General features: G+C 45.1%; 1 protein-coding gene and 1 long non-coding RNA gene across 4 annotated transcripts in view; one reads left to right on the top strand and one right to left on the bottom strand.

Annotated features, from left to right (window-relative positions):
• Window positions 1-22,518, top strand: part of VWC2L (von Willebrand factor C domain containing 2 like) — a 133,781-nt gene that overhangs the window by 73,741 nt on the left and 37,522 nt on the right. For 2 of the 3 annotated variants that reach the window (XM_030579561.1, XM_030579562.1), the window contains exon 4: window positions 13,687-15,479. The exons of the other annotated variant lie outside the window; for it this stretch is intronic. In XM_030579561.1, the coding sequence (XP_030435421.1) occupies window positions 13,687-13,835 (149 nt within the window). In that variant the 3' untranslated portion in view covers window positions 13,836-15,479. Of the gene's footprint in view, window positions 1-13,686; window positions 15,480-22,518 lie in introns of those variants that run through there. 3 annotated transcript variants of the gene reach the window in all.
• The window catches only part of LOC115659433, a 35,734-nt gene continuing 26,959 nt past the window's right edge, over window positions 13,744-22,518 (bottom strand). Inside the window, exon 4 of the long non-coding RNA XR_004002548.1 lies at window positions 13,744-13,829. This is a non-coding gene — a long non-coding RNA (uncharacterized LOC115659433). The remainder of the gene's footprint in view (window positions 13,830-22,518) is intronic.

The following is a 22,518-nucleotide window of genomic DNA, read 5'->3' as shown; positions in this document are numbered from 1 at the left end:
TGAGAGAAAGGAATTAACATCTGACAAGCTTGTGCAAGATCAGTGTATCTAAATGGCATTATCATACAGAAACAGGGTCCACTAGAACCATTAGGAACCAGATTCAAAAAAGAGCTAGATAAGGTTGATGAGGCTCAACAAGGACATCTGCAGAGTCCTGCACTTAGGACGGAAGAATCCCATGCACTGCTACAGACTAGGGACTGAATGGCTAGGCAGCAGTTCTGCAGAAAAGGACCTAGGGATTACAGTGGACAAGAAGCTGGATACAAGTCAACAGTGTGCCCTTCTTGCCAAGTAGACTAACAGCATTTGGGCCTGTTTAAGTAGGGACATTGCCAGCAGATCGAGGGATGTGATCATTCCCCTCTATTGAATATTGATGAGGCCTATCTGGAGTACTGTGTCCAGTTTTGGGCCCCACACTGCAAGAAGGATGTGAAAAAATTGGGAAGAGTCCAGCAGAGGGCAACAAAAATGATTAGGGGGCTGGGGCACATGACTTATGAGGAGAGGCTGAGGGAACTGGGATTGTTTAGTCTGCAGAAGAGAAGAATGAGGAGGGATTTCATAGCTGCTTTCACTACCTGAAAGGGGGTTCCAAAGAGGATGGATCTAGACTGTTCTCAGTGGTACCAGATAACAGAACAAGGAGTAATGGTCTCAAATTGCAGTGGGGGAGGTTTAGATTGCATATTAGGAAAAGCTTTTTAACTAGAGGGGTGGTGAAGCACTGGAATGGGTTACCTAGGGAGGTGGTGGAATCTACTTCATTAGAGGTTTTTAAGATCAGGCTTGACACAGCCCTGGCTGGGATGATTTAGTTGGGGATTAGTCCTGCTATGATCCGGGGGTTGGACTAGATGGCTTCCTGAGGTCTCTTCCAACCCTGATATTCTGTGAAATTCATGGAGGATAGGTCCATCAATGGCTATTAGCCAGGATGGGCAGAGATGGTATTCCTAGCTTCTGTTTGCCAGAAGCTGGGAATGTGCGACAGGGGATGGATCACTCTATGATGTTCTGTTCATTCCCTCTGGGGCACCTGGCATTGGCCACTGTCAGAAGACAGGATAGTGGACTAGATGGACCTTTGGTCTGACCCATTATGGTTGTTCTTATATTCTTATTCTGATATCCACAGTCATACTGAGTGATAACTCACTCTGTGAGTAATGCCCTTGGCATCCAGGGACCTGCCTGTGCCATAACATCCTATTCAGTGTGAGTCAAGGCATCAGAACCTGGCTCATGATACATCCAGGTGGGCAGAGCAGGGAATTTGAAATGTCTCCAGCCTGTAAGGTACGTGAAATAGCTGATCCATGTGATTAGACCACATCTCCTGAAACAACCAAAAAACCCAAACAGGTTGAACACACAGTTCCTGACTTGTCTGACAATGGATAGGGGGGGAAAGCTTTGGGAAAAATAACTGTGGGTGATGGTATCCTCCAAAAATAATGATAGCAATAGAAAAGAGCCAAAAATGGAAATTCAGTGAGAATATACACTGGCCCAATTGCTTTGCTCTTTATTTTATAGCATTATTTGGCTGGATTCTGGTGCATTTAAGAACATTTATTGGTTCTATAGCCAAGCTGTGTGATGCACAAGTATTGAGGTTGGACCGCAACAGAGAGTGTTGGGATATGTTTACTGGTACTTGTGACAAGTTACTGCACGCGCTATAACCATGAGTTCAAGAATAGGCAGGGAAGCTCTGTTCTAACTCCTTTCATTGAGAAACCTCAAAAGAGCTCCAGTGCCATGTGACTTGTACAGCTGTGCAACGTGGCTGGACCATTTTACCAGCTCAGAAGAGTGCAATGATTTAAGACAAGTGTCAATGTAAATGGCTAAGCCAGGTGCAAGGCCTTGGGAATCAGGCACAAGGTATTTAAAAATATCCCAGTGTTGTGATATTCATTATATTCATTCCATAAATGAATAAACTGAGGCACCCAGAGTTTGGAACTTGTCCATTGTCTTGCAAGGATGTGGGGGTTGAGTTGGGTATTATGAAAAGTTGACACAAGGGCCTGGAGTGGTAAATAAATAACCTCTTTTATGCTTTACGAAAACAAAGTAATACATACAAGATTATAGTGGCAGAATGCAGAATAGAATCCGGGTTTAGTCCTATTCCAGTTCTTCCCTCTACCCCAGATACGCTCCTACATGGGCCACAGTCATTATTTCAGGCACCCTCGTGAGAAATTAAGCAGACTTACTGTGAATGCATAAATATTAATAGAGCTGGGGGAATAATTTGTAATGAATAACTTATTTTACAATTTTCACCTCTTTCTCGCTTTGTGGATTAGCTGCAAGCAGATTGCATTCCTCTTCCCTCCCCCCATTTATTTTTATCTATAATTCTTGCTCTGTAGCTTGTGTGTGGTCAGTATTTTCTGAATAATCAGTGTTGGGGATATGAGTTGTTTGGACTGGACATGCAGGCCAAATGCTATTGTTTTGGTTCCCCAATTGGATGGTCATAACTCAGAAGGAGATTTCTGGTGTGAATATTCGTGGCTAGGAAATTGGCATTCGCTTTCTGAGAAGGTTCTGCCATACTTGCTCGAAACTCTTTCCATTTCAGCAAGCATTTCTGGTAGAATATTCATGGACTGCAAACTTTGACAGCAAATTCTTTAAGACATTTGAATGAATATTCATGGGAATGTTTGCGGTATCTACCCAGCTCTGAATGTTATATGGAGCCAAGGGGAGGATTATTACTTCTAGCAAAAAAAACAAGCCAACACCCTCTCCTGGTTACACAGTGTAATTTCCGCTCCTTGAGAATGTGCCACATTGTTTGGGAGACAGAGGAAATATGTTTAAATGTACTTACTGTATGCCAGGTAATTGGCCAGAATTAACCAACATGAGGTACATAAGAAAGTATCTGTTCTCCTCTTCCTAAAACAATATATACCCCTTGAATTAACCAATGATCTGAATTACTTTGGAGATGTTAGCCATATTGGGTTGGGGAGGCCATGCAGACTAGTCTCGCTGGGAAAAATTTAAGGTCATATTGTGATATCTTTACTTGCTAAGAAAGTACTTTATTTACTGGAACCCTATTTTTATTATTAACTCAGTGGGACTTCTCATAGTGTAGGGTACTGTTCAGTGTGTCACCATCTGCCCTATGTAATTCCTGCTCACTCACAGTTTTTAATCATTTATTGCAGCATTCATTCACACATACATGGCTCAGTTCTGCATGGATGTCGGCCCCCCGGGAAAGCCATGGATTTCAATTGGCTTGCCTGAGATGTAACGGAGAGCAGAATGTAGCCCCCAGTGCTTAGGAATCGCTGTGGCATTTGGCACTGAACTGCTAAGATGTACAAAATGTCGGCATGATGCCATATGCTCAGCGTCTGAAAGAAAATTAAACCACATGCTCCCTGCTACTTGTTTGCTTTCAGTCAATCCTTGCACGATGCTATTGAATTCTAATGTTTTATTCCACATCTCAATAATGCCATTACAGGGAGTAGGACAAAGTCATAATTTACTCTAAAAGTGGCTCAACAGCAGTTGGGTTGGATGCTTCTCTGGCATTTGTCTTCAACACAGGTGCTCATCCAGGATCATAAAAAGGAAGCATAAGGCTTGGATTATGGCACATTCAAAATGTTAGCTTAGCAATCAAACAAAAACTCATGACTATTTTTTAACTCATTTCAGTCAGTGTTAAACCAGGAACATAAAACTCTTGCTGCCTGAGCGCCCCATGTCATTAGCATTCATTAATCTACGTTATTGTTAATGGAGAAGAGCCACAGCTGGTATAAACCTGGCAACTGACACCAGCTGAGGGTCTGACCCAATAAGTTTTGGGCCTTTGATTGCTCCCACTTCCCCCACCCCACCTGTCTCTGTGGGTTTAAATGCCTCGCTAAGAGCTGGATTACAATGGGCCCTCACACATGAGCACGGGGGAGGAACCATCTGCCCGTTGCTTACAACATAAGCACATAGGAATCACCAGCTGGATCAGACCCAAGGTCCATCCAGTCCAAAATCCTGTCTCTGGCAGTGGCCAGTGCCGGCTGCTTCCTAGGAAGGTTCCAGAAATAGACAGTAATGGAATAACCTATCTCCTTCCCCCACCCCCATGAAGGTCTCATCCTAATTCCTAAAATTGGAGCAGTCACTTAGACTCAGCATGCAGAGGAGTCATCAGTGCATCCTCCTCCGAAGGGGAACGTGTCACTCCAGAGAGAGCAGGGCAGGCAAAGAAGAGCCGAGCACCTCTGGTGCAATAAGCCCATGTTCCTGAAGCTCGGCACAGCGTCCCTCTGAGTTCCCACTGCCTTTCCCATAGCAATGTAGGGCCCGATCCTTGCTGCTGAGGGGAGTGCTTGATATTACACTCGAATGGTAGCAAGGGTTTGCTGGCACCAGCCCGTGGGTCTGTAGCTTTTTGCACCCTCGTCCAGCGTTCTCTTTCAGTTGCCTTGTGACAGAAGATCCATAAGAAGTATCGGTGGGAAATGCCGTTTTGCCGCTGCTTGTGCTTTTTATTGCTAGGATTGCGATAGTTTAGTGTTTTTCTTAGAGCTTAAGCTTAATAGAGGTGGCCAGATCTGGTCCTTAGCGGTATATGTTCGTGCTTATTGGTGGCGCTTATCGGGAGAGGATAAAGGACGCATGACGGGAAGAGTATTGGAGCTAGATTAGATCTGCTGCAGATCAAAATATTTTAGTTTTGCCTTGTAATCCGTTCATTGATTTGCAGGCTGACATTCCTCCAGGGACTATCACAAATCCACCTACTGCTCCCTAGTGCAAGATTCTGTCTTTGTATGGCTGGATTAGCTGTCAGATGTGTAAATGCATAGGTAGCTAGAAAGCTCCCCAGTGACTACCCGACTTCTAGGGCTGGAGAAAGCCACTTATTCCAAGCAGGTTGCTGTTGGAACAGTGCACTTTGCTGCTGATTGGACACTCCTCTGGACACATTACAGCACGAAGGAGGAGATCTGCCCTTTTTGAAGTGTGGCAGTGTTCCTGTTAGATGCAGAGGCAGTTGTCAGGTTCTTAATGGCTCAATAAATCTCAAAGCTTGGTAGGCTTATTGCTATTTAATTCACATTTCTATTGCGGTAGTGTCCCCAGGCCTTACCCAGGTGGGGCTGCTATTGTGCAAGGTGGGTCCAAGCACATTGCATGCCTGACATATGGCACTCCTGCCTTGTCTTTCCTTCCCAGTGGGTGCACTGTGCTCCCAGTTCCCTTCCCCCACCTCGCCTCTTCCCTCTCCCATTCGAAGCCTGCCCAGCTCGCACCTTCCTCAGATCTGTTTCCCTCCATGAGCTACTCCTCCCCTGCCATTCCCCCTGACTGCTGCAGGCTCTGTACTGAGGGGCAGAATGGTCCTGCAGTTCACTTGACTGCCTGGAAGCCAGCCAGCCCTCGTAGCCCAGGGGAGAGAAGCACAACCCAGCTGTAGCCAGCACTGACTCACAGGCAGAATGAAACTACCCATTAGTCAATGTCACTGCAAAGTCCTGCTCTGTAAAGAGCACCGTGGGAGGGGAGCAGATGGGCAGGGAGAAGAGGGACCAAGTGGTGGGAGGAGAGATGAGGGAAGAGGTACCAGAGGAAGGCGGGAGAGGAGCATGAAAGCAACAAAGGGTATGTGGGGGGTAGGGGAGAGGTAAAATAGACCAGAGCAAAGGGAGAGGGGTAAGATCCGGGGGGCTCCCCTAGCTTGCTGGCAGCCTAGATGGTTTACACACGCCCAGTCAGCTCCCCTCGAGTGGCTGCTGCCCCCATCAGCTCTCCCTGCTTTGCTTCTGGAAATGTGCGACCAAGGCAGGAAGCCAGGTGCTGGCATGAGGGCTGCTGTTAGTGACCAAACAGCAAGTGTGAAAAATCGGGACTGGGATGGGGGGGTAATAGGAGCCTATATAAGAAAAAGTCCCAAATATCGGGACTGTCCCTATAAAATCAGGACATCTGGTCATCCTAGCTGCTGTGTGGAACGCCGAGGGCCCCTGCCCTGGCTCTGGCCCTGCCTACCAGGCAGAGAGGAACACTGACCATCACCAGGGCCGGAGGTGGGTGGCTCTCTCTCAGCCCCAGCAGAGTGATGGGGCAAGGAATGGAGCAGACAGGCATGATGGCGTGGAAGGAGGAAGTAAAGCAGGAGACCTAATCCAGCCCTCCCTCTGGCCTTGAAGAATCCCCCTCCAGCACTGAATGCATCTCTCCTTCCAGCCTGGTTCTGCAGCTTGGCAGCTCTTTGACGGTGTCATCTGGCCCTGCTGTGTGTTAGTGCCACGGATGCTGCCAAAATCCATTGCAGGAAGACACAGAATTCCCAACCTGGGCCCCGCTAGAGACAGGCAGGCAGGGTCAGCGGATGCAGTCTGTGCTAGCAGCTGACAGGTAGAGGATTCCCTCATCAGCCTGTCAAACCCCTTGGTGCTAAAAGAGCCCAGCTCCCTCCCCCTTCCCCAGCACAGCTTGGCTGCATTCCTCCTCACGCATTCAGCAGAGTTAATTGGAGCCTGGAGCTATAAATCTTACATCCTTAAGTGCCAGGCAATCCCTCCATCTCTCCTGTGTGTGGGAGTTGTGGCAGTATTGAATTTTCAAATAAAATGATTAACAGGCAGCCTTAGGGCAGCAATCGAGAAAACGTTCTTCCCCCTTCCTTGCTACCCTCAGCTCCAGAGGAAGCCTTTTGTTTAAATTTTAATGAGAAGGTCTTTTCTCTGTACTCCTGGGGGTGGATAACCCTTGCCCCGAACTGGTGACTGTTTTGGAATCTGTTTGTTGTTAGGAGTCTGGCAGGCAAACAGACTGTTGTTCTGAAGAGGTACAGGTGCTTAGTTCAACTTTAAATGCAGCTAGCTGCAATTATTGGCATTTCAAGTGTGTTTGACCTGGGACTTTAAACAGAAGCAAATGAGTTTACCTGATGGGAAAATCTGTTCTCGGTGTCATAACACGACAACATGTCTCAGATTTCATGAAGCAGAGAATTAAAATCTGTTATGAACACCACAGACTGCAGTTCGGTTCAGTCCCACGCAGAAGTCTGTAAGCCTACTGTGTGAAGAAACAATTACTTCAACAGGCTGTGGAAGAAATATAGACATTGGGTTTATAATCTGCCCTGTTTGTGCTGTGGCAAAACTCATTTACTAGAGCTTTCAGAAAGGCCCGGTACCAAAATGGTTCTCAGAATCTACCAAGCAGAGGTCCCATGTGAATGAAAAAGTGATCTTTTCATGAATACCAAACGTACTCATTTAGGATCAGATTTATTAGCATGTAAATCACTGGAGTTGAAATTGATAAAATACATTTAAAATAGTGTTCAAAATTATGTTTTCAGTATTCGGCATTGGATGAGTGACATTCATGTACTAGGCAGGAGACTTATTGGGGTAGTTTTTGCCACGATCTTGCCTTTTGCATTATACTTTTATGTACCATGCTGTTGTTCATTATATGTGGTGTTGTTACCGTGAGCGACTAGCCAGAATTTGAGATCTTGTCGGTATTTTCTATTGGGTGGAGAAAGTGATGACAGAGTGTGGTGCACTCTTGTTTGTCAACAAAGAATATACAAAGTCTTGTTTCCCTGAACACAGGAGGAACCAAAAAGAGGAGATGGTTTCTTTGCTTACAGCCCCAACTTTCTTTTAGCCAGCTTCTCTATGCTGTGCATCTTCTGACCCTTCTCAGGCTATCTCCCTCCCTCCCTCCCATACATAGTTCAGATTTCTGGATGGGCTCCCGCACCCTCTTTGTCTCAGGTGCCAGCTGTCTCTTACAGCTGTTTTCAATGAGGAGGGAGGACACACTCCACAGTTTAAACAAGGTTTAAGCCAACCTGCAGCATTATGTTACATACAATATGTTTGCTGTTACTGAGTGATTTTTTTTTTTTAAGCAAAATTGCAGGCCAAAGTCTGTCCTCTCAGACCAGGCCTGATTCTCTGCTCAAGCTGGTATAAATCAGAGGTGACACTGCTGGAGTCCATAATCAATGTGAGTGAGAAGAGAGCCAAGTCCTGTATGTACCACTCCCATTAAAATCAAGAAGCAAGGAGGCCGGGGGAGGGGTTCAGAAAGAGAGAATGCTATTTGGTCCTGGTTCTGGAGAGCAAACCCCTTATTTTATAAAGAATGAAAATGAAAACAGCAGAATGCAAATTGCAATTAGCATTATCTAGACAGTGCAGCGTCATTGTGGTTGTTAAAAGGGAATCCGGGTGTCGTTGTTTTCTGTTGTTGATGTCTCTTCTGGTTTATCAGGAAGGAGGGGAAGAAAGAGAGAGAGAGACCTACCTACATCAATTATAACACTGCCCTGGGTCGGGTATAGAGATTAAACCCAGAACCTCTGGATCTTAAAAGCATGAGTGTCTGGAACGAAAGTTTGTTAGATGGATGGCAGCAGCAGACTCATAAACTGAGATTGAGAGAGATTCATAGACTCTAAGGTCAGAAGGGACCAATATGATCATCTAGTCTGACCTCCTGCACAATGGAGGCCACAGAATCTCACCCATCCACTTCTATAACAAACCCCTAACCTATGTCCAAGTTACTGAAGTCTTCAAATTGTGGTTTGAAGACCTCAAGTTGCAGATAATCCTCTAGCAAGTGACCCATGCCCCATGCTGCAGAGGCAAAAAATCTCCAGGGCCTCAGCCAATCTGCGCTGGAGGAAAATTCCTTCCCGACCCCAAATATGGTGATCAGCTAAACCCTGAGCATGTGGGCAAGACTCACCAGCCAGCACCCAGGAAAGAATTCTCTGCAGTAACTCAGATCCCAACACATCTAACATCCCATCACAGACCACTGGGAATACTTACCTGCTGTTAATCAAAGATCAATTGCCAAATTAATTGCCAAAACTAGGCTATCCCATCATACCATCCCCTCCATAAACTTATCAAGCTTAGTCTTAAAGCCAGATATGTCTTTTGCCCCCACTACTCCCATTGGAAGTGTTACATGTTCCAGCCACTAGATGGGGACAAAGAGCTATAGGGCCCAAGCACATAGACAGCCATAGAAATGCCACGTGCTTCAAAGAGGCCCCTTTGGAGTAATGGAAATGCTCAGTTAAGGCATTCAAACAACCTTAACTCTTTTTCCTGTAGTGACACCATGGGGTGGGGGTGGGACTCTAATCTTGGATTACAAATATTAAAATGCATTAATCATAATCCTGTGGCTATTGCATGGCATCCCTAGGGGGCAGAGTTTAGCTGGTTTGGGTGCCCTAACTGCGTGTTACCTTAACATGTCGGGATTTCTTTTAAGTTTAACCTTGGGTCTGAATTTCCTGGGGTGGTCACACTTGGTTTGGGGATATTTTACTGTACATTGCTGATATGCACTCTCAGCCTTAACTACAACCTACTGGGGCCTGATCCAAAGTCCCCTGAACTCAATGGAAAGATGCCCAATGACTTCAATGGTCTTTGGATCAGGCCCTTGATCATTACTATATCCCACAAGCACCGGTGTCCTCCTAAGACACAGGCCTCTAAATCTGTGCTGGTATCTGCTGGGGTCCCACTGCAGGTACCTCAATTTTAGCTGGCTCCTTTTTCGAGGTGTTCATCTTGGCTGGAATCACACCATGCATGGATTTGGTGCTGCCCGCACTTTCTTGCAGAAGAGCCAGGCCTGCTCTTTTCAAACACGCCTGAGATCACATGAAGCCCCTCCCTTGCTCTTGTGGGTCTTTCTGGAGGACTGGCTGTACCCTTTTGTCAACCAGGGCCCATGCAGCCAATGCTTGATTCCATCTTAAGGAATTACTCCGAGGCAATACGCTTCTCATGCTACTGCACTCACGCTTCTCTGCCTTGTTCCTTAAAGCTGTGGTGTACAGGGTAGCAGTACAGGCACAGCACTCCTTTAAAAGGACTAGTGAGATGATCCTGGATGGCCATTTAAAGGTCACAGTTGTTTGCTACAACGTTAGCACCACATGGTAATGACAGGATTATTTTAATTATCCATTATTTATATGATCTCCCAGAGGTTCTGGCTAAGATTGGGAATGCAGCGGGCAGGGCGCTGGACAAACACCTAGTAAGAGACACTTTTGCCCTGAGAAGCTGATAGTCTAAATACACAGGACACAAATGATTATTCCCATTTTGCAGATGGGGACCTGAGGGACAGAGATGAAATGGCCTGCCCAAAGTCAGCAACAGAGCCAAAAACTGAATGCATATCTCCTAGTCCCAACCCCATGCCTTAACCACAAGAGCTTCCTTCCTCTCCCGACTTTTGAGCACCTTGGCTATACCTTAGTACACCACAGTCTGCCAGGCAATTGGGGAACAAAGACAAATGCATTAACCTATAGATTACAAGGAAGTGTGGTTCCTGTTAGCATGAAAGTGGACGATAGTAAAGTAGCAGATACTGGATGTATATAACGGCTCCAAATGCTAGCGCGAAGTCATCAGAGGTGTCTCACTCATATGACTCTATTAGTGTGGACAGGCAAAGCTGAGACAAAGCTGATCTAAATTTATAGCAGCACTTATTAAAGGGAGGGATGACTTAAATGTGAATAATAGCCAAGAAACATCAATTATTCTGCTTGACAATGATCTAAATTACTTCTGGGTAGTTAAGACCAGCAATGTCAAACCTGTGGCCTGTTGTACTTAAACCTGTGAGCTCTGAGAAGTGTACTATAAAGTCCTGGTACTAATAAAGTTAATGAGGGGAAAGAAATAGTTTTCTGATGCTGTAAAATGCAAACCTCTTTGGTATGGCACTAGACCACCCCCATTCCCAGTCGTGCCTGTGACAGGCACAGGCCTGTAAGTCCTACCAAGCTACATAGTGCATTTCAACCTCCTTCCCATTAAATGGATTGACCCTCTGATTTAGACTTCTCTATAATTTAGAGTGCCCAGACATCTTGCTGTGCCCATAATCGCTCTAGTTTTCAGGCGAGACTCCTGGGCAAATTTAAGATAAATGTGTGAAGTTCACCACCCTCCCTCTGTTTAATGCGATGCCACAAACATTATTCCTGCAAATGGTTTTGTGAAGGGAGGGGGAGAAGAAAGTTTTGAACTGTGTTTCTGCCTGTGTAGTGAGGTTAAAGCACAGGACCTAACTGGGAGTCACTTGAGAGGTAATTTTATTGAATTCATACATATGGAAATATTTCTGTTATCCATTGAATGGAGGGAACCTTTCAAGTAGCTGACCACTGCAATATATGCAGTGTTTGTATACTTAGGTTTGGGACAGGTTGCCAGTTCCACCAATAGTCCCAGGGAATGTCATGCAAACAGCTAATCTTTCAAAACACAAAAAACTTGAAGAGCATTTCCAGTGTGTGCTTGGGTCTGTCTGTGTACATGTACACTTAAAAACTTCCTTCAGTTTCCAAAGGTTTGGCCAAGAAAGGCAGGAGGTCCAGTGGATACTGTTCGAGGCATCAGGAAGCCTGGGTGTTGGACCCAGCTCTGCCACTGATTTACTGTGTGACCTTGGGCAAGTCATTTCCGTCCCCATCCATCATCTGGCTTGTCTGTTTAGACTGCCTGCTTGTTTGGACAGGGACTGTTTCTTACTAATGTGTGAGAATAGCACCTACCACAGTGGAGCCCCAATAAAGTAGCTAGAATGACCAGATCTCTTGATTTTATAGGGACAGTCCTGATTTTTGGGTCTTTTTCTTATATAGGCTCCTATTACACCCCCCCCCCACACACACACACCCTGTCCCAATCTCTCTCACATGCTATCTGGTCACCCTAAAAGCAGCTAGGTGCTACTGTACTATAAATAATGTCAGTTTGAGAGTTATATGGAGTGGGAAAGAGCTACTGGTGATGACAGCTTGAGAACAATGGCTATATTAACATCTACACACACACCAAGCTAGAGGCATGAAATAAACTTTCAACGGACTCTTAACATTGGTATAGTAGGTAGACTTGAGTGCAGTTTTGAAATTCTGTCCCGTGAGAAATTCTGACACTTAAACATTTGGTTTTTGTCCTTATACAGGAGATGTAGCTCTCCTGGGCACCTGAACCACTGAGAATCAGTGCCAGATCTGTAACTCCTGTAAGGCAATGAACCACAATATGAAAATGCAGTTTAATGTTTGGTTGAATTGATTCAAAAGGAAACATGTTGGGTTATTTCTGACAATGAAATATTCTAATTTGGGTTGAACCAGCCCCAAAGAAAATATTTCACTTTGGCCTGCCCTGATGGAAAATCAAATTTTTTGGCAAAATCAGTATTTTAGGTTAAAAATAATTATTTTGCAGAAACCACATTTTCCATTAGAAAAATCAGGCCAATGGCCAGTTTGCAGATACGCATTTTTTTCTTGAAATGTAGATTTAAAATTCTCTGTGAGAGAGAGAAACAAATGCACCTTGGGAAGAGCTGCTTTCCCTTAAAACAGTGCTAAGTTGAGTTTAGAGCTAGCCTGTGATTCATGTGCTTTGATATTAAAATATTATTGCAAATTCACTCCAGGTAGTAGGAAAACAGATGCAAAAACATGTGACTAGAGGACAGTTGAAGTTACACTTGACCATAGTTTTGGGCAATACTGAATACATGTGACAATCAGTTTAGTTTAGCTAATTTAACTTCTACAATCAGCTCACATAGTGATTGGGATAATGCAGCCATCAGTCCTCAAAGAGTCTAAACCTCTGCAGCCTCTCACCTCTCTGGCTTTTCAGAATTGATTTCATTGAGGGCTGAGGCTCAGTATTATGCTAGTGGGTGTGTATGGGGGAAGAAGCATTGCATGTACATAACCCGCTGGGCCATGTTTTATTTGTTGGGCCTTTATAAGCATGAGAAAACAAAAAGCCTGCTGACTTCAGAAGCGACTTGGTTTTGAAATTGTCTAATAAAGATTTTTTTGAAAAAAAAAAAAAGGGCAAGATCAGCAGATTAAAGGAATCCCCTTTACAAAATAAAATCTCTAACTGAGCTTGTTTGGGAGGCAAATCAATTATTGATGCCGTGAATTATTCATTGTTATCAGGGAACTGGCTCAGGATCCCAGGGACTGATTTTAAGGAGCTGGAGGGAGTTATAGCAGCCACGGGTATAAATTGGCAGTGCTCCATTCACTTTGCTGGAGTGCTGCCAATTTACAGCAGCTGAAGATTTAGTCCCAATGTTTTTCTGTGGTCTTGCAGCCGGTCTAGGAGGAAGGGGACACTGCATTACCGATCAGCTGCTCAGGGGAAGCCTCTGACTGTGACAAAGTATCCAATGAACGGGGAGGATTGTGAAGGAAGCTAAATGTCTGAAGCTTTGTTTTATGCTTGGAAACCAATTGAGCACTCTCATGGCTTCTACGAAAATGTTGTTTAACTGCACGATGGGCACAATCCTCGCCGCATTGAAGTGAATGAGGGTTTTGCCATTGATTTCAATAGGGCCAGGATTTCCTGCCTGGTGCTAATGGACTATGGCGATGTTGGACTGGCTGGTTATTTGAAGGGATGGGGAGGGGTTGTACTTTGGGATGACTTCATCAGACCCCCTGCTCGTAAACGCTTATTATGTGGTCTAACTCTCAAATCCACCATGTGCCCCCCCCCGCTCTCCTTCCATACACACCCAGCTCCAATTTTAATTTTTGTATTTATTTTGTATGTGTGTTTCCAGGTCCAAACTGCTTTGCAGGAACCACAATAATTCCGGCTGGCATTGAAGTGAAAGTGGATGAGTGTAACATCTGTCACTGTCACAACGGGGACTGGTGGAAGCCTGCTCAGTGTTCAAAACGCGAGTGCCACGGCAAGCAGACTCTGTAAAGGCAAAATATAGACCAATGATGAGTCTATTAAAAGACAAATGTAATGGCTTCTACACTGCACATGTTAAACCTCCTGCCAGCTGCGCTAGGGTCACCAGCAAAACCTTTTAGGGTTAACAAAAGTGAATATTTTGCTAACAGGAAAGTTCTCTCACACGCCATATACAGAATATATATCCAGTAGCTAGATATCTAATCTGCTTTTGCTTGATGGGGACTCAGTAGCTGAGGTTTTGGAAGGGAAAATACCTGCACAGGTTCCTCCACTCATAATGCCTCCAACCTGCCAATTAACTTGCAGCTTATCTATCACTTCCTACAGTGTGAATTGCATTTTTGCTGTTGTGATTTTTTTTTTTTTTTGCATCTTCCTAAACTTTCTCCCAGATAGGATCTTCTGGGTAATAAGGTTATGGGTTAAACAAGAATGAATACTTTTTAAATGTTTAATGATGCTAAAAAAGAGATGAGAGGTGGAGGGATGAATAGAGGGAAGAAATCAACTTGGACTGTAAACTGCAGAAAGGTCGGACTGGATGCACAGAGAAAGAGGGATCGACCACGTGCTAGAATCACGCTGTCTGTGTTATGCTTTCTCCACCAAGTGGGGACAATCAAGTTGAAGAAATCTACAAAATAATCATGACTGATACATGAAAGCTGTCAATCAAATCACTAAACGATGCCGGATAACATCAGATGGATGTAACTCCCTTGATACCGATGAACGTGATGGGGAAACATGAACCAAAATAATTTGGAAAATGACACACACTAGGTTTGCAGCCAAGGTTGAAAATGTGCCCCATTTGTCACCAGCATTGATCTAGCTCTTTGCTTTGGACTGTTTGTAATCACTTTGGATACACGTACATTCCTGGTGTACCTGTGCTGCCTTACACCAGCAATTAGTTTGGCCCTTTGTGGCTTTTGCTAGCATAAACAGTTGGGTCAACATGCACAGACCCAATGTGAATATAATCAGCATTGACACTAGCCCTCTGATTTGGTTTCAACATGCAGCTTCCCTGAGCTACATCTGCATTTACCTTGTCACTGTGCCATCAGCACTCTGCGCCAAACCCTCATCTCACTCAAGTCAATGGCGAAATTTCACTTGACCTCAGTGAGACCAAAGATTTGGCCCACTGTTTCTATTGCACGTGCAGATCTGAATGCATCTCTGACCAGCCCCCAGTGAGATTTCTGCAGCTGTTTTCTGGAGATTTTTTATGAATTAAAATCACAAAATTGCCCTGGAGCACCAGTAGAAATAGTGATATGGACAACTGGTTGTTCACAGAGCAAGCTAAACCTGTGCCCTTACATGGTGTGAGCTGTGGCAGTGTGTGTTCTCCTGTTCTATGGGTAGTGGATAAGATCTTGTTTCCTGAGAACACTCCTAATGAGCCATTCACTTTCTCGCCATCCCCCAAGGCCTGTAACCATGATGGCCAAGGAACCCATCTGTAATATCATCAGTCTTAGGAGATGAACACGCTTCTCGCACCTCAGACACTCCTAGACCCTAGCAGCCCAAGAGCAAATGTCAAGTTTTGGGGAGAGGTAAGTTCAGTGGTTTGAGCAGTGGCCTGCTAAAACCAGGGTTATGAGTGCAATTCTTGAGGGGGCCATTTAGGGATTTGGGGATTTAGTTGGGGATTGGTCCTGCTTTGAGCAGGTGGTTGGACTAGATGACCTCCTGAGGTCTCTTCCAACCCTGATATTCTATGATTCTAAGAAATGTCTGATCCCTACATGGAGCTCATCTTGGGACTTTTCCCATTGACTTCAGTGGAAACTGGCCAAGACTCAGACTGGTGTGATGGGCTACCAATGAACTAGGCCTGCAAAGACATAGTTCCCAGGATTTACAATAGCACTTCTCATATAAGGCCAGACTATTAACTTCCTCTCCATGCAGAGTCATACCTTCCTCCTGTTGTAGCTCAACTGAAGCCAATGGGTCCATTCACGAAGTAAGGTCTCAGCATGAGACAGAGGGTCAGAACATCTCCCCCAGACATTACAAGTCTTCCCTCCTAATAGCAGTTCATTCCAGCAAGAGCCATTCCTAAAATGAACGTGGTGAGGAGTTGGCCCTCAAACTCCTTGAATAAACTGGTTTCCTTGTGGTACAAATAGCTTTGCCATCTTGCAGTCCAGCAAGAGCCCCTTCTGCAGAGCACCAGCCTGCTCCAAGGTTGGAACTTTGCGGTGGCAGCCATTCATAGATAATATGCGCTCTTGAATCATTCATGAGCATCCCTGCATGATTGATTCATGCCCACACACAGTAGCGGCAGTCCAAGCTTTCTGTGCATGGAGCGACATGGTTTCTTTTGCAGTAAGGTAGCCTAGTGCCAGCTTTGAAATTTACATTCATGGGAATAAAAAATAAATGATGTGGCTGGGGTGGAAACACAAAGGAAACCTATAGTAGAGCCATGATGTATCCATTATTAAGCAGCTACAGCGTCCTTCTCGGGAGAACGAAAAGCGAACATGCAACTGGAACACCAAGATGTAATAATTCTGCATCAAAGGAGGATAAGCACACCAAGAACTATGGCAAGGACATACTAGGGCAAAGGGTGCATACACGGGGAAGCCATCTTCAGAAAGCAGCTACCAACACTGGTGGAGGAGGGCAGCACCATGGTCTTTGTTAGCAGCCAGAGAGTGTCTTTTCCTGGCATCTGACTGCAAGCTATTTACTTTCAGGCTTTGTAGCCCTGACACCTGTTTGTTTATCTTCCTGAAGATGTAACCCAATACTGTGACAGACCTTCTCAAAGCAGTGATACCACTTTACAGTTCTGTTATAACCAGGTCTTGGCTTTTGAACCATTGGTTGCTTTTTTATTTATGGTTTTTTTGTTAAGACTTTGGGCCCTAAAAACCGCTCCATGGCAAACTCTTGGGGACAGCTCCTCGGCGGCTTTAAATTAGCACAGTTCCTCTGAAATCAATGGAGCCATGTTGATGTAAACCAGCTGAGGGCTGGCTCACTTCGGCGTCAATGGTAGGAGAATCAGATCCTGTGTTTGCAACCATCCTGTTGCCTCTGTATTCTTATTTCCTCCCCATTTGAGTTTTATTGGGGCCAGATTTGCAGCTGCCAGAATTCAGCATAGCGCTGTTGAAGTCAGCTACGATTTACACCCACTGAGAATGTGGTCCATGTACACTGCTACTGTTAAATAAGGGACTATCCTATTTACTTGGTCAATGACTAGCCAATTTCAAAACGCGCTAAACAACAGTGTGCCTGAAAAATGAATGGGACAAAAACCCCAAACTTGACTGTAAAAATATGGGGTTCTAGCAACAATATTTGATGTGTAAAAAATATATTATTAAAAATTATTTTGTTAAATATAAAGTGTGTTAACCTGCAAAACAAATGTTTTTGGTGTATTTTACCCTGCCACTTGTCCCCCCCCAAAGTACATGTCAGCTCATCACTTTCCTCCAGTTCCAGGAGGACTGCACAGTCTGTGGGATCTCCAGGGGCGGGGGTTGCTCCAGTAAAGCTGTGCAGAAGAGACTGCAGGAACTCGCCTGGTGGCTGCAAATAGCTGAGGAGTTCCTGGATTCTGGCAGAGTAGGTTAAACCACCAGATCCTCCACGCTTTCCTTCAGCCTTCTCTTGAACATTCGTTTATTTGTTACAAGATGGCTCTTGAACTTGTATTAGCTGTTGTGCCTTTTCAACTGTACCCTACACACTTATGTCCCCAGGTGCAACAAAGTTAGTATCTGGATCCGTGAATTGAAAGCCCAGTAACTCTAGCAATAGGACAGCGAGTTACACAAGACACTAGCTTTGCTCCACATGTCTTGTACTGTGATAGCGAGAGCTTGACTGGTCCCAAAATGGTAATAGTCCTTGGCATTTCTCTAGCGACTGCCAGCCAAGGCTCTCGGAGCCCCTTAACAGACATTACGGGGAAATAATAAAATACCCAGCTCTTAGAGTGCTTTCAAAGGAGGTCAATAGCATGATCCCCATTTTACAGATGGGGAAACTGAGGCACAGGGGGCCACATGACTGCCCAAGGTCACATTGAAAAGTTACGGTTGTGCTGTGAACACCAGCATCCTGACCCCTGGTCCTTTCCTTTAACCCCACTGCTATCACTCCCCTTGTAGTACCACTTTAAACTTGATGCCATCTAATCAGCATAATAATTTGCTTTCAGTTCACAAAATCAATTTGGTACCTACAGAGGGAGATTCACTGTTATTTACCCTAATTAGTAGTTACTCTAATTAATTACAGATTAATCACTGTAGTTAATGTTTGTACAGTGCTTGGAACATGTACAGCACTACACATGCAAAATATTATTAATTAAACTAGACATAGCTATATCCCAGGCTATACTGGTTAAGCGTTTTCTAAAGGCCAGACTCTCATACTGCGACTTGCATTGAATCGTCCCTATCGATTTCAGTGGGACACCTCGCAGAGTAAAGAGCTGCTGGGTGTGAAAAAGGGCTGAAGGAACTTATCCTGTCTCTCGTCCCCAGCCAATTTAGCTGTGGCTTGATAAACAATACAGGGACTTTTAACTTAGATTTTTGGAAAATCCTTTTGCAGAGAGACCAGGTACTGGGGGAAAAAGTGTGTTGCACTTTAAAAGGAGGAAATTAACAAGCTGCTGAATTTAGCAGGCAAGTTGTACTCATGGATTATGAAAAAATGGCTATTGCTGCAGGGCGATACAGTGAAACCCATCCATGCCTCTGATCACTTCCAAGAAGCAGTCACCCTCGGGACCTGCCAGTGAGCTCATCTCCTCTGCTAGGCTCCATGGGAGGAATAGTTCAGTGGTTTGTTGCACTGGCTTACTAAAGCCAGGATTGTGAGTTCAATCCTTGATGGGGCCATTTAGAGATCTGGGGCAAAAATCCATCAGAGACAGTACTTGGTCCTGCTGTGAAGGCAGGGGGCTAGATTCAATGACCTTTCAAGGGCCTGTCCAGCTCTGTGAGACAGGTATGTACAAGGCTAAATACCTTGAGGATATGGGCCCCTGTCAAAAGTAGGCTTATGGGTGGCATATTGCTGCTCACACACTGCCCACTCCAGAGGCTGCAGTTGTATGCTCAGTAGCTGCCCTAACCCCAAACAGCCCAGCTGCTGCATGGAAAAGCCACCAGTAAACCAGAAAGGCCCTGAGAACGTGCTCAAAGGGAAGTTTGGGAGGCAGAATAAAGTAATACAAGGCTGGTGAGACTGACCAGGAAATAGCAGGGGAGGTAACCTAGGGCCAAACAGAGACAGGACATGTTAAGCAGCAGAGACACCTGAGCTAAGCTAATGGAGACTAGCTTGTGGGCAAGACAGCTTTATTGTACTTTGGTTTACACAGCAACCGACTTTGAAGCAGTGGCCAAAGCCAATGTGCCCAGCGCTGTTCCGGTTTGGTAGCATGGAAACAAAGAGCTAGCTTAAACCCAGTGCCGCTGATATTGTTATCACAGGTGGCACCAGTTGGTGGTGTTACACCAAGTCTTCCAGGTTAGTGTTCTTAGTGTGAGAGTGAGTTTTGCCTCTTGGGAAGGTGTGATGCGTTAGTTTGGGGTACACGATTAAGCGGAAGGTAGGGGAACAGCAGGAGAGCTTGCCTTATATCTTGGTTCTGATTAGAGTCAATATTTGAGACAGGGTTGCTCCATTGGAACTGGGCATTGTTGTTGGACTGAGATGCTTGGAAGGCCGGATTGCCTGCATGATTTTTGACCACATCATTCCAGGACTGGTGGAGAATGTAAAGAAAGCAAGTTACACTCCCCCACGTCTGGTTTCAGATTAGGATACTGGGATCAGAAAAACAGATGACAATATTCTGGGTGAAATTAGGGCTTTTGTTTCACAGACCAGAGTTTAAAGGATTTCTGTGGCACGATTGTTAAATTACATAATGGACTGGCAAGAAAGAGCCTTGTACAGAGGCTGGACCTGAGACGCGTTTACACTGCGTCCTCTTTTCATGGTATAAAGGAGCACAAGTGTAAATAAGAACCAGTCCTTCACTTATACACATCTGAAGTGATTATATCCATGCTAGCTAGGCACTGACATAACAAACTCAGGCCCAATGCTGTCGGAAGGATGGTATTTTTCATCCATCCCTCATTTTATGTTATTTTTCCCCTTTCTGGATTATCCCTGTTGTTCTGCAGTGCCAGGTTGTTCTTCTGCCATTGTTATTGTGGGAAGGGCTGCACCAAGAGCAGGTGCCCACATCTAAAGGCTTTGGGCTTGTGCCCGTTTGCAGTGGCAGGGAGAGCCATGGTCCAGGGCCTTTACATAGGTAAAAATACAAGGTGCTTTGAGTTGTGGGTTGTTTCTCCAGTTTAAAAGCAAACACGAGGCAAATGGTGCATTCTAAGAAATAGGCTTCTTGCTCCCTCCCATCCATTTGGGACTAGAGTGTGTCTTGCACTAGGCCTTCATAAGCTAGTACAACCTCCCTTTATAGCCTAGCATGAGAGTAAGCCGGTGCCATGGGCTCATTTACGCCACTCTGAGATGGCGTAACGAGCAGGGAGTGGGTGGGAAGAACCTTGGCTTTGCCCAGCCAATGCACAGCCCAATAGAGCAGAGTCATCCTGGGGCTCTTGTAATTACTATTGGTATGAGGCCAGGCGCGGGGAGGAATTGTACCTTAGCCAGGTATCTAGGGTGACCAGACAGCAAGTGGGGAGTAATAGTAGCCTATATAAGAAAAAAAAATCAGGACTGTCCCTATAAAATTGGGACATCCAATCACCCTAAGGTTATCTTTGAGTCCTATTGCAGCCTATGGCAGCACCTTTTTCTCAGGGCTGCGTCTAAAGGCACCATCTAGCCCTTTGTGTACACAGTTGTGCATTATTTCTGTTAGTGGACATGGGCATTTGCTGTAGTGATACAAATTCTCTGTGTCTCGCAATATGACGTATGTATCACCACGTAGATTAAAAATCCTTCTAATGTGTCTCATGGTCAGGCTCATCTCGCTTAAGGGGCATGACCAATAACATGGCTAAATGACTAGTTGACACATATTTAGGCACTCATCTGTTACAACAACCACAGACATTCAGCCCTGCTGGCTGGCACTAACTTGCACCATGGACTGCCACTGCTTCACTTTGACATTGCTTACGTGTTTCTATGAAAATGGATTGTCGTCCAATTGGTTTCTAGCTTGGCTCCTCCAAAGCCCAGGTATCTCCAATTGAGTAAGAAAGATATTGACTTGCTGCTAGCGCTCAACAGCTTTTACCCAGCTCCCCTTTCAAAACACCCCATGTCAGCTGGTGTTGAGAGTCCAAAGGCAGGGTCATGCTCAGTAAACGGGAGCCCTATCTATTATGAAATACGTGTGTTCTCACACTGCAGGTCACAGCCAGTAGCTATGAGGTAGGTTTGCACCGATGTAGAACCCTTGTCACATGTGGAGAACCTCATCACCACAGTGAGACAGGTATTTAGGTGCCTAACTCCCACTGAAATCAATTAAGGATTAATTAAATACGGAACTGTGCCATTGTTCCTCAGACTTCTGCAAGAGTGGTGCAGTCACTGGCAGCCCTTAAGTCTTGGATTCAAAGAGGACCCAAGGGAGTTACATGCTTAATTCTCATGGAAAGCTGGTGGGAATTGTGTGCTTAATTCCCTTACACTAATTCGAAAATCCCAGGCTGTGTCTGCTCCCATATGGAGATCCATAGTGAACAGGGAGCAATGCTTGAGGGGCTATACATTGGGGAGGATCTCAGGCGCTGGTCACAAGCTGGCCCTAGCTGGTTAGCCACAAAATCCTTCCTCACGAGTCAGCAGGTATTTTGCACAGTATTTTACAGTAGTCTACCTGCCACTCTATAGTGGCACGGCACAAAAGATACATCATAGCAAAGCAGCACGTGACCAGCTCATGTTAACATCCCTGTCCAGCTAAATGTTTGAATAGCCATGGAAAAGGCGTGTATTCCAGTACCTTCAGAGAAGGCAGTGCAGCCTAACGGATAGCTAGTCATAAGGCCTGGGTTCTGGGCCCAACGCTGCTAATAAACTACTGAGACAAGGTGAGTGGACCAACTTCTCTTTGTGAGAGAGAGAGAGAGAGAGAGAGAGAGAGAAGCTTTATTACAAGCCCCCACCTTGTCGCTCTACTATCCTGGGACCGACATGGCTACAACCACACTGCATAATGACCTCCTGAGTAACCTTGGGCATGTCACTGTGTCATACCTCTGTGTTCCCACCCAGCCATTGTCTGGCTCAGGCCTCAGTTCAGGAACACACTTGAGCGCATGATTAAAGTTAAGCACATGTTTAAAGTACAGTCAACTAGGGATGCTCTCATAAATTGGGGCCTAGATTGCAAGCTCTTTAGGGCAGGGACTGTCTCTCAGTATGTATTTGTACAGCACCTTGATCTGGGTCCTGATCTAGGTTAGACGCTCGCATAATACAAATAGGGGGAGATTTTCAGAAGCACCTAAGGGTTTTAGGAGCACAAAGGCCATTGATTCCTCCCCCATAATAAACACTAATAGTAATGTGAACAGTGAGTTTTATTAACAATTTTCCAGGCCAGAAAGCATTAAACTGTGCTTTTTACCTTCCAGTGAACTGGCTAGTCTCTCTATTTGAATATTTCCAAAGATAAGCACACACA

This window comes from Gopherus evgoodei, chromosome 11, assembly GCF_007399415.2.
Source record: "Gopherus evgoodei ecotype Sinaloan lineage chromosome 11, rGopEvg1_v1.p, whole genome shotgun sequence".
Taxonomy (NCBI): domain Eukaryota; kingdom Metazoa; phylum Chordata; order Testudines; family Testudinidae; genus Gopherus; species Gopherus evgoodei.
Note: the sequence above shows the minus strand (reverse complement) of the source record. Positions and strands in the feature narration are given on the sequence as shown.